Here is a 13,242-nt window from a genome sequence, read left to right on the forward strand (position 1 = left end):
GCAATTCTGGTCACTTTTGTTCTGTTGTATCCTTGCAGGCGGAAAGTGAGGTTTAAGATCTTTTTTACAAAATTGACAAAAACCTTTGAAGACGTCATTACAATTGTGCATAAACATTTACTGATGGAATTCCATAACTGCCCTTAAATTTCTACTATAAATGAATTTGCAGTAAAAGGTTTTTTGTTCTTTTCTCAGTACAAGAAATGTGTCAAGATGGTTGTCGGTGGTAAGAACACACACACACACACACACACACACACACACACACATCACACAGGCAGTTGACTGAGAATTCTTCGTTTGCACGTGACGTCATGCACGAGGCTTGCACGAAAGTGAGCCATGTTGGAGGATATACACAAACTCATGCGGCGCACATTGACGATAGAAGATATGTTCGAGAGGTTGTTACGCTCAATAATTCCTTTTGTTTCTTTGCTATACCGACTCTTTGTGCTGTAATTAGATGCGGCCACAACTCCATTAGAGACAAACGGGACTTGGAAGTTCTTTTGAATTCTAGCAATTATAATTAATCAAGGAGAAAAAACAGGAGAGTTGCCCATGGAGCGTACATGTCAACGACTGTCCAACATAAACCGGGCTGATCTAAGCGATTAGAAAGCCAAAACCACACGAGTCTGCAGTGAACATTTTATCAGTGGGAAGTGCTACAAACTAGTTATTGATGAAAGATCGCAATATAGAAGAAATATCAGATTGTTTAATAGCCTGGTCGTACAGAAACTCGCCTGTGATCGAGTGTGTGATCAGACAATCAAAGGCTTCTACGATTATTTCATTTTAAAAAGAGTTGTATATGATTTTTTGATGACGCTGCTTTTATTTTGCTGTTTCTTTCTATTAGGGAAACCAGCTGATCTCTACAAATTTACAGATCCAGACTGGTCTCCAACACAAAATACGGGCCACAACAAAATCAAATATGGAACTAAAGCGGTAGCTTGAAATGCTAGGCTTACGAGCGCAGAAAGAAACGCACAATTATTGAAGAATCTTCCCAAACGAGTCAAACCACAGAATCAATTGAACAAGAGTCATGTCAATCCACTACCTCAAACACTGCAGCCTCCTTGCCCGGTGAGTGCTCTTTTATAACTAAATATGTAATATAGTGTGTTAGATACCGATCTTTTGAAGCGGTCAAAATGATTGTTTATAAAATAGATTTGAGAAATGACTACAAGCATCTAAATGTAACTCTCTTGGAAAGGCCATCCAGTGAGTTAAAATAAGTCGAATGAGTTACAGTATGTTATCGCTTGGAACGCTGTTTACAGACACCATATTGTTTGACTGTATATCCTCCAACATGGCGGCGGTCAGTGACGCAAGCAGTTTTGGTCACGTGGTTGCAAACGAAGAATAGGTTCCAGTAATACAGTGGAGTATTCCTTCAAGATAAAGATGTCTTTGAAAACGGAGTGGTTACTTTAAAGCAGATATGCAGAACCTTTATTTTTAAATACATTTCTGAGCAGATAGTATCTCCATCCTTGACTCTTGTATGCTGCATAAATGCGAATAAAAATATAGATTTTTGAGAGTTAAAATCGACCACAGAGTTGGCATTCGAGCTGCCCCGCTGAGCCAGCCAGCCCTGAGTGCGTGACGTCACAGCGGGAACCGGTTTTAAGGCCGAGGCCTTTGACAGCTATAGACCAAAGCCAGACTCGGCAGGTGAGAGCGGTTGCAATGGCCTCTTCGTTCGGATTTATTGGAGATTCTTCAGATTCCTCAGATAGTAATACATCTGACTGTGATAGTCCTGAAATTGGAGTGTGTGTACATGCTACTGCTGTACACATAGAATCGTATCAGTTCGAACCATCGGAAAGTGAATCCGATAGTAACACGTCGGCCATGGAGGCCCCCACCTTACGAAATAAAGCCAGAGAACAAAGCCGTCTAGAGAATTGGATGGAATTGAACTGATCATCTCATGTGACTCTCATTAAAACAGGATAGGTGTTATAACTTATGCAACATACATGTACATGCATGCATTTTCACTGATAAAACGTAAAAGGCTAATTAAATAAATCAGATGAACTGAGAATCACATTCTGAAGCAAATTAAATAATCTTATACCGGTAACTTAAACACACAATACAAGTTGCATGTATTAATCTAAATGCAGGTAAATGACGAGTGTTGTTGTTGTTGTTGTTGTTATATAACCAAATGAGAGTCGCATCTTACCCATCTGTGTTCTCTCTTCTTGTGGCCAATTGTTTCGAAACAATCTGATTTTCAGTTCTTCGTTCATTTGCTTCTTCCACGTAAGGGCGAGATATTGCTGCTGAGGCAAGCATATCCAGCGGAGAAATCTGGCGACTGGTCCACTCATTCTCCATTTTCTCCATACCGAGTACTCCGCCATTACTGCTCGGCTCACACTTCGGAAGAACTAGTGCAAGTGAACTTACTTTCCTTTTCTTGTAGTTTTCTTTTCCTTTAATTGTTGGTACTGCACCCCATTTCAGTATGGACTTATAGCCAACGCTCCTCAACAGATCAGAGGTCTCGTATGAGTCTTCAGTAAAATGAGCAGAGCAGAGGAGAGACCACTTCGTAGGCGCCCAATGTGCCCGTGAATTTCTCGCAAAACGCGTCCAAACCTTTGCAGTTTGAACATTCTTGGGCCATGAATGCAACGTAAATCCACCTTCTGTCGTGTTGCTGCACCCGCCAGCAACACATCTACGTGTCATGGCGATAAATTAGCTCAAAATGGAGGATTGGAGTTGCAGTCAGCTCTGTGTTTTAGTATGGCGGAAATGGCAATGAGACCGATAGCCTTCCTGCTGTGACGTCACAGATGTCAAGGTCATTCACTCAAACCGCTACTTATATGAATCACTTCAATCGTAAAAATGACTATTAGATTTATTGTTAATGCTTAAAACTATTCCTATACCATTCTTGAGGTCTCAAGGCGTTTATATACAAAAAGTGAGGCCATGGCTCTGCGTATATGCTTTAAAGTGTTTTCCATTTTGTTCTGGTGGTTAATGTGGTTTGTTGATTTTTTTGTAAATATGAAAATGGTGAATGTATACTATTTATTGATCATGTAATACATGTTCAGACATGTACTAAAAGTGATGGAGTGTATGGTGTATACTATGAGAATACTATGCTGGAGTATAGTGTAGTAGTGTACAGTATTGTGCAAAAGTCTTAGGCAACCCTTTCTTTTTTCTTTTTTTTAATTTCTCCATTACTGAGTGAGTACAAAAATATTTTAGATTTCTAAACATTAGTTTTCCAGCACAAAATGAAAAGAATGCAGCATGGTACATGAGACACTTTTCAGACAAAAAAAACGTTGTAATGAAGGCTGCATGCTGAATGCATAATGCAAAATGAAGACGCGAGTGTGACAAAGTGTCCAGAAGAACTGAGGCTGGTTCTGTAAGACGCTCAGTAAAACCTACAGCTCATTTCCGCATAAAACTGCACCCACTGTACCTCAGACTACTGGGGGTGGGGTTTAAAGCAAAGGGTCGTCTCACACCAAATATTAACTACGTTTCATTTATTATTATTGTTTACGGCTCTTTATAATTTTTTTTAAATGTAGAAACATTTAATTTCATTATTTCCGAAGCCTTTTTTGCTCTACAGCATTTCTTTGCATGTGCCTAAGACTTTTGTACAGTACAGTAGTACTGAGAGTTCCTCAGGATTCTGAGCAAATTTTACTGCAGTGTTAATCACCTTTAATTTTATCTCACGTTATCAATTCCCTGAACTGTTCACATCATAGCTGACCAGTAGATGCTGCTGTGGTCTTGTGCAGTTTTCAGATATTTCATTTATTTATTTATTTATTTATTTATTTTCTTCCTTCTGCTCTGTCTAGGAAAATATTTCTCACTCGCTAATTCCTCCTGCCTATTTTCTTAACATCTGAATGCAATTGCATACATTATCACGTTGCTTCAATACGTCTCAAATGTGATTATTTTCTAGATATCGACTCTAAAAATAATATATATTATGTAGTGGTTAGCACTGTCACCTCACAGCAAGAAGGTCCTGGGTTCGAGCCCAGCGGCCGACGAGGGCCTTTCTGTGTGGAGTTCTCCCCGTGTCTGCGTGGGTTTCCTCCGGGTGCGACAATCCAAAGACATGCAGGTTAGGATAATTGGTGGCTCTAAATTGATCGTAGGTGTGAATGTGAGTGTGTGTCAGCCCTGCAATGATCTGGCGACTTGTCCAGGGTGTACCCCGCCTTTCGCCCATAGTCACCTGGGATAGGCTCCAGCTTGCCCGCGACCCTGCACAGGATAAGCGGCTACAGATAATGGATGGACGGACATTATCTTATGTTACTTTCTGGCTGAATAATTACAATCTAATCTATTTAACTTCATTAAGCGTTCTAGACCTCCGGTGGAGAGATTTAAGATAACGGAGGAACTCTAAACATCACGGAGTGAGCAGTTACTTTTTTGACATTTCTAGTATTTTGTTTAAAAGCCTTTTAACTTCCTGGTTCAACTTGTCATCTTATTTTCTTAGAGATCACTTCAAATCCAAGGAATCGTCCATAGAACTGTTCTCCTATCAATTGAAATAGTATTGAAGAAGTGTTTTTGCATGTTGATGCCAGCAGTGAGAGTCTGGAGGTTTTTTTTTTTCTTTTTTATATCGACAGTGCTTTAATCAGAGCAGATTTTATGGCTTTACCGATAACGAGACGTTCAAAATGTCCACATATTTCCAACTTATAAGAATACACATTTGATTTATTCTTTCTAGAGGTTATCTTTGACCACGTTGATTTTTTTTTTTTTTTGCATACACAATGTATTATATTGTTTATAAACCAAACATTTTATTCTTTTCTTGTAAGCAGCAGTTATTTATCGTCGATTTGTAAAGGTCTTTTCCTTTGTATTTAATTATGGTGTATGTTTTGTAAAACCAAACTGAAAGTGATTAGTTTCAGTAACAGCTTGAGAATGATTAGAAATAGATAACTTAAATATTTATCATTGTTTTATATAGATTATATATTTATATATTGTTTTTCACCCAGTGAGCTGAAATCAGAGCAATTCTATAGTACCCTTTTTTGACAGGTTTACAGGATATTAAAATCCCCTTTTATCTACCACAAGAGGTCATTGTACAATAACGTGAGCCCTTGCCTTGCTTCAAATCTGTACTTTGTGGCGAAGCCCTGAATTTCACAGTGTGATGCCTAACCCTGGGACGAATAGCTCAAATTTTGGAATAATATAAGCTCAGAGTCATATGCAAATTTGCAGCTTCGAGAGCTGTTTACTCACTAAAAGTATTTGAACCGAAAGCACAGTTGGAATTACTCTGTGATTGTCTTTCGTAAAAACGTGCACATTAAGCTAAACAGAATAAAACCACACAGTAATTCAGCCCTTCTTTTTGTTCTTCTGAATGCCGTTACGCAAACTGCAGAAATGAATGAAATGTGTTTCGAAGCCTGCTGTTTATAGGACAATACGGACAATTCTTATGAGCAGAGGAATTAGACATCTGTTTTACAGGTCAAAAGCAGTTTGTCCTGCACCTCTAAAGCACTTCCAGGCTTTCAGACTAGACTGAGAAATTCCCAGCAGTAATCAGCTCCATCTTCCAAAGAATGGATTTTCCTTTGTCGGATTTTCCTGATTGTACCTACTTTCATTAGATTTACTAGCTGTTTTTTTTAAATATACAAATATGCACATCTGTAAATGTAAGGATACAATTTAACTTCCCAGAAATCAGTTCACTGCTCTGAGAATAACTGAGTGATTGTTCTGACCATCTTCTCAAACCTGTCTTGCCTCATTTCCGAAAATACTCAAGGGGTCGGAAAAAATAGGACGGGAAACATCATGGGCAGATTATTACTGTCAGTGACGCTGGATCCTGTTCTTTTTGAGCTCATTAAAACGGCACAGGATGGAAATAAAATTCATGATGTTTGTATAAATAAATAAAAAAAGAACAGCTCATGGAGAAAACCATTGTAGAAGGACGTTGCTTGTCCTGCTCAGATAGCATTTCAGAGACAAAATATCACAAACTATTTTATTACATTTGTCTTTGAACACATATTTTCAAGTCCTTGCTTTGATAACTGATGAAAATGAGGGCCTTTAAAATACATAACGAAAGGACTTCAAGATACACGGTTTTCATAAAACAGAGTTCAGCACTGAATTAACAGACGTGTGCAGTATGAACACTCGAACGAGGCATACAGGGTGATAACATACGGTACGTTAGGAAAAAGGAAAAAGCGCACATAGCTGCGTGTATATGGTGAGGTGAATTAATGGTTTTAATTTTTGTTTGTTTGTTTGTTTGTTTGTTTAAGTGCAACTAATTATTGATACAATAAACTGGAAAGAGCATCTCCTGAGCATTTCTGGCATGCTTACAACGTGAAAATTGTATTTTCGTTTAAGGTCAGGAAATTACACTTGGATACAGAAGGAAAGGCACACGCATGGAAAAAATCAACAGAGAGCCATTTGCTTTAAAGGGCAGGAGTTAAAAGTAAATAATAATAATAAAATAAAAGCAGCACTGTGTAATGAGTATTAAAAAATAAATAAATCCACAAAAAAAAAACCAGAACGATCCGTATATTTCAGTTACTGTTTGTGTAGCGTGTTCAGGAGACTAAACTAAATAATACATTAAACTGAATGGAAAAAAAAAAAGCTTTGATGAGTGTTCTAATATTCCGCTTGGTGTCGGCTGATGATTTCCGACTGCGACACATTGCACCACATTATAACAGCTAATCAAACTGTTTCAGCAAAACCTTAATATATAACGACAGCCATAATGAAAAACAATCGAGATGTTCAACAAAATGAATCACGATTCAGGTTCAGCACGAACTAACAGCTCGAAAAGCATCTTTAAAAAAAAACACACTGCTGATGGAAAGCTATCAGAGACACAGCGTGTGTACACAGTGAATAATTAACAGTTATTCCACAAAATCGAGTCGTACATGAGCTGATAGCCGATGAGGTGCGTAGCGCCAAGTTGGCTATAATCCATGTACGACGAGACTGAGTGGAATAACTGCTTTATTCTATCCACATTCACTGGATTTTGAGAAGCAGAGCATTTATTAACCCCGCCGACAGTAGTCGGAGGGGTTATTATTTTCACCTGCGTCAGTCTGTGTGTGTGTGTATCTGTCTGTCTGTCTGTGTGTCTGCAAGATATCTCAAGAACCAATGGATCGATTTGGACCAAATTTTGTACGTGTTGCCAATCACCCAGGAAGGAAACCAATAAATTTTGGAGGTCAAAGGTCAAGGTCATGGCAGAACTTCGAAATTTTCACCCAATGTATTTTAATAGGGAAAAGGCGGGGTTTGCACTCGTTAGAGTGTCCCTGTCTAGTTATATTTATTTTTTACAAATTCGATAAATAAAACTTTATACAAAACATCCGGCAAAATCATTTTCACTTAGAATGTAAACAAATCAGCAAAATGACAGGAGCAATTTGTGAAAAATGTGATAATTCTTGAGAGAGGAAAAAAAAAAAAAAAGTACGTTCTTACCATCACATACTTTTATTCCATATTTTGTTGCTTTTTTTGGAGTTTTGTTTTTGAGTAGTTATTTCGTCCTCGGTTGGTTCAGCATAGGGCTGTGTACCGGTACTGTGTACCAGTACTGTACCGTGAAAATCAATTTGGTACAGGTCCAAAATACCGGATCATGAAGTACCGGTACTGTACGGATATAAATTTACACCAAGTATCTGCTTATTTTGTGACTGAAGATGCGTAAATCCTACCACAAAGACGAAAATTTAGCACTGGAAAAGACGTAAAATGCCGCGCTGAAACTTGAAATCGGAGCCATCTTTGATTTGAGATCCTCTCCCCACAGTCTCACGAGACATTGCGAGAGCTTGGCTGATCCAGCGTTCTGATTGGTCAAAAAGACTCAAAAGCAGGTCAGCCATTTTTCCTTTGCTGGCATTGGCAGCCTTTGCTGCTTCGTGTAATTTTGCCTCGCAAGTTAAACGCCGCGGACTGCGCGTAGTCTGTAGTACTCTAGTGTGGTCACTTCTCGCTGTGAGACAACTTATGACTTTTTGTCCCAAGTTAACTATAGTGTGAGACTGAGAGGGCGACTGAGAAGTGAGGTAGGAAACCTAGTTATGTTCGGTTTTCTTTGAATAAAGATACTGACAAGTTGTCAACAGTTTATTAATGTTTCTGTCATTATTAAAGAAGTTCAGAAGAATTTGTCAAATTGTTCAGGTACAGGTCCAGACCTGTACCTAAACCTCTGTACCGGTACCTGTACCTGATGTTACGTTTAGGTACGCAGCCCTAGTTCAGCAACACACTCCGCCATTTTGGTTTTCTCTACTCACGGTATATGAGCTGATAGCCTAGTAGTACAGTAGCCAATCAGAGCGTGTGATTGCTCATATCCAGTGAATGTGGATAGAATAATATGAGATGCACAGTGTGTGTACACAGTGAATATTGGTAAATATAATTTCACTATGGCAAAGGGTGTTAAGGATGGCAACAGGCTATGAATATTTAATTACTGTGATTAGTATTCGCTAACCACCTTTTTTTTTTGTTATTGGTTGACATATAAATATAATCTTATAGATTATGAAAATAATATAACTCTATATGAGACTAATGAAAAAACGAGTATGCTGAGACAAAGCTTTCAATAATGATCAAAGTCAGATTTGTTCAAACTCATGCTGAACCACTGAGTATAAATATACTGTGAGTGAGCAAGTGTATGTAGTATGGCGTCCTGTAGTCATGGCCATTTTAGTGCAACTTGGATAATATAAGCATAAATAAATAGGTAAAGAAAGATACCACTGTGTGGTGTAGGTGAGGTTTCAGGCCAGGGTCAAGTTCCTGTCAGTGGTCAGAGATGAAGGTTTTTTGGCTTCAGGTTTGTGGGGTCGGCTGGGCCTGTGTTGAGGGCTACTGCGCAGATTATCATCCATCTATCAAACACACACACAGCTGCCAGTGAGAGCAAGACAAGCACGGACACTTGCTATTTAAAAAAAATAACCACACACCCAGACCATAGCAGGAGATATACGAGTAGTTTAGGCGTGTGTACATTCAGCTGCCAGTTTATTAGTAAGCCTAATACACTCACTGGTCATTATATCAAGCAGGAAAACTATCGTATTCATCACTTTGTAGTTGTCGAGTTATTGACTCTATCCCTTCTGCTGCTATGCATAATCTGTTAAACACCACAGGACCACCTCCATCATTCTCACCCTTCATTAGCAGTCAGTTTGTCCCCAGCACCATTGTTGGCAGGAAACACCAGTAATAGTGCTCGAGTGCGATACGCTCGTGTCAGGGCTGATAATGGTCCTATTAAAAATATCTGGTCAGTAAAGATCCCTTTCCATTGATGGGTGGGGTGCCAATAATTGTTCAAACCGAAAAGAAAACTGGCTACTGAGTGCAGCCAACAGATAAGTGTTCCTAATAAACTGGCAGCTGTGTACTTGGGCTGTCAAAATCATTCAATTTGAATTTTGGAAATCTGAAAAAGTTTTAGCATTGAAAAGCATTTGATTATAAATTCCAATCATTCTAGACTGAGACACTGAACAAATTTAAACTGTTTGTATCACATAAAAGCAATGTAAATTATGAGGAGGTTATATGTTTTTTTATTTATTTATTAAAAGGGTTTAGATTTTTTTTTCCATTTCATTTCAACGTCTATTAGATTATTTTCAAGCAGGTTTGTTTCCATTTCTCAAAACAATGATCAATTTTCTTTTTGCTGATATTTGGCTACATCCTGGGCGGCACGGTGGTGGAGTGGTTAGCGCTGTCGCCTCACAGCAAGAAGGTCCTGAGTTCAAGCCCAGCAGCTGGTGAGTGCCTTTCTGTGCGGAGTTTGCATGTTCTCCCCGTGTCCGCATGGGTTTCCTCCGGGTGCTCCGGTTTCCCCCACAGTCCAAAGGTTAGGTTAACTGGTGACTCTAAATTGACTGTAGGTGTGAATGTGTGTGTGAATGGTTGTTTGTGTCTCTGTGTCAGGCCTGTTGCCCCTTTTCCACCAAAGCAGTTCCAGGGCTGGTTCGGGGCCAGTGCTTAGTTTGGAACTGGGTTTTCTGTTTCCACTGACAAAGAACTGGCTCTGGGGCCAGAAAAACCGGTTCCAGGCTAGCACCAACTCTCTGCTGGGCCAGAGTTGTTAAGACCAACAACAATAACAAGACCGCGAAAGATCGCCATTTTTAAGCGGCGAGAAGCCGCAGCTGTACAAACGCAAAGTCATCAATTATTATTATTGTTGTTGCTGCTTCTTCTGTGTTGTTTTTGCTTCGATATTCGCGCCAAGGTTTAAGCAAACATAGCGACGTAACTGACATATACAGCGACGTAATGACGTGGCACCACGAGCTATGGAAAAGCAAACTGGTTCTCAGCTGGCTCGCAAGTTGAACGAGTTGTGAACCAGCACCAGCCCCGAACCAGCCCTGGAACTGATTTGGTGGAAAAGGGGTATGTGATGACCTGGCGACTTGTCCAGGGTGTACCCTGCCTTTCGCCCGTAGTCAGCTGGGATAGGCTCCAGCTTGCCCGCAACCCTGTAGAACAGGATAAAGCGGCTACAGATAACGGATGGATGGATGGCTACATCCTACATTCTTAGGTAAACCAGGATCCATTTAAACGTCCACCATCTGATTGTTGAGGACGAGCTGAAATCAGTTAGGTTGAATCCCAAATGGGTTCCGCATATACATAATATATAGGGCATTATTATACATACAGGACACCTTTTTGATGGAATAAAAACACGTGTTCTATTCCCCTCTGGCGGGTTTCATTCATTTGGTTTGATAGCATGCGATATTTTAGCATTGTTCTATTACATCACTCTACCCAATGGAGAATGAGCATTGAATATTGTTTACAATACTGCATGGTTGTCAAGGCAACATGATGTCACGCGTCCGAGACATAAAACTTCCGCGCTCACGAGCGACTGTGGCAATTTGTAAACAAACATGGCCTCCAGGTTCGCGTCGTTAAATACGGAAGATTTTGAGAGAATTTTGAATGAGAAAGACGCGTTGAACACCCGAAAGGAATGTATATGTATAATAATAAATATTGGCTGGCTTTTTCATGGTCTATCAGATATATTCCATTCAGCTAGCATGATACTGAACTCGTCTTCGACTTGCTCAATTCATGCTAGCTGAATGGGATATATCTGATATACCACTCAACATCAGCCAATGTTATTTAGTTATTACATATACGGGCCACTTTTTCCACAGAATAAAAACATGTATTCTATTCCCTTCTGGCGGGTTTATTGATGGCATGCAATATTATCATATCGCTTTATCCTCCATGTATGACAGCTCTCTCCCCAACGGAGAATGAGCGTGCAATATTGTTATAATATTGCACGTTGTCAAGAAAACATGACATCATACGTCAGAGCTCATGCGAAGATCCAATGACAAAACTTTGCTGCTGCGCATGCGCACAATCATTTCTTTGTCAGCTGGGCGAGAGAGAGAAGACGGGGTTAATTCAATGTGAGGTTTAAGCACGAAATAAATAAACTGAAACTAAAGACGTGCTGAACACCTGAAAGGCTACCAAAACTTCACTATCTATTCTTTACGCATATTTACAAGAGAAAAACATACCAACAGACATCGAAAAACTAGAAAAGACACATCGGAGATGTAAAACTTCCACGCTAGTGAGTGACAGATAGTTTGTACACAAACATGGCTGCGAGGTTTGCTTCGTTAAAAGGGGAAGATTTAAAGCGACAGATGCACTGAACACCCGAAAGGCTACCAAATCTTCACTGGATACTCTTCACGTATATTTACAAGAGAAAAACATATCAACGGACATCGAAAAACTGGAAAAGAGAGCAATAGAGGAAATATTGTCAAAGTTCTACTTGGAGGTGAGGAAAAGTGACAGAGACTTTTACAAGAGAACCTCACTCAGCAAAGCCCTTTTGTTTTGAATAACTGCAATGTAACAGTTAACTACAACCAAAAGTAACTTTGAACTTGGGGGCGTCGTGGCTCAGGTGGATGGGGTGCCATGCCGTGGGTCCGGGGACCCGGGTTCGGTTCCGGCCCAGGGTCATTTCCCGGTCCCTCCCTGTCTCTCTCTCCTGCTCATTTCCTGTCTCTGCACTGTCCTATCCAATGGGAGGTGGAAAAAGCCCCCCAAAAAAATCTTTAAAAAAAATAAGTAACTTTGAACTTGAACTGTAACCTGGATATAGCTTGTATATACAGTGGGGAAAAAAAGTATTTAGTCAGCCAACAATTGTGCAAGTTCTCCCACTTAAAAAGATGAGAGGCCTGTAATTTTCATCATAGGTACACTTCAACTATGAGAGACAGTATGGGGGAAAAGAATCCAGGAAATTACATTGTAGGATTTTTAATGAATTAATTGGTAAATTCCTTGGTAAAATAAGTATTTGGTCACCTACAAACAAGCAAGATTTCTGGCTCTCACAGACCTGTAACTTCCTCTTTAAGAGGCTCCTCTGTCCTCCACTCATTACCTGTATCAATGACACGTGTTTGAACTCGTTATCAGTATAAAAGACACCTGTCCACAACCTCAAACAGTCACACTCCAAACTCCACTATGGCCAAGACCAAAGAGCTGTCAAAGGACACCAGAAACAAAATTGTAGACCTGCACCAGGCTGGGAAGACTGAATCTGCAATAGGTAAGCAGCTTGGTGGGAAGAAATCAACTGTGGGAGCAATTATTAGAAAATGGAAGACATACAAGACCACTTATAATCTCCCTCGATCTGGGGCTCCACGCAAGATCTCACCCCGTGGGGTCAAAATGATCACAAGAACGGTGAGCAAAAAACCCAGAACCACACGGGGGGACCTAGTGAATGACCTGCAGAGAGCTGGGACCGAAGTAACAAAGGCTACCATCAGTAACACACTATGCCGCCAGGGACTCAAATCCTGCAGTGCCAGATGTGTCTCCCTGCTTAAGCCAGTACATGTCCAGGCCCGTCTGAAGTTTGCTAGAGAGCATTTGGATGATCCAGAAGAGGATTGGGAGAATGTCATATGGTCAGATGAAAACAAAATAGAACTTTTTGGTAAAAACTCAACTTGTCGTGTTTGGAGGAGAAAGAATGCTGAGTTGCATCCA

The 13,242-nt window shown here is 40.0% G+C and overlaps 1 protein-coding gene across 3 annotated transcripts in view; it reads right to left on the reverse strand.

Annotated features, from left to right (window-relative positions):
• Positions 1-6,077: 6,077 nt before the first annotated feature.
• The window catches only part of mtx3 (metaxin 3), a 33,518-nt gene continuing 26,353 nt past the window's right edge, over positions 6,078-13,242 (reverse strand). For 2 of the 3 annotated variants that reach the window (XM_060906987.1, XM_060906988.1), the window contains one exon: positions 6,078-9,029. In XM_060906987.1, coding sequence (XP_060762970.1) covers positions 8,919-9,029 — 111 coding nt within the window. In that variant the 3' untranslated portion in view covers positions 6,078-8,918. The remainder of the gene's footprint in view (positions 9,030-13,242) is intronic. The other variant, XM_060906989.1, reaches the window with a different exon arrangement.

Source organism: Neoarius graeffei, chromosome 24, assembly GCF_027579695.1.
Source record: "Neoarius graeffei isolate fNeoGra1 chromosome 24, fNeoGra1.pri, whole genome shotgun sequence".
Lineage (NCBI taxonomy): Eukaryota > Metazoa > Chordata > Actinopteri > Siluriformes > Ariidae > Neoarius > Neoarius graeffei.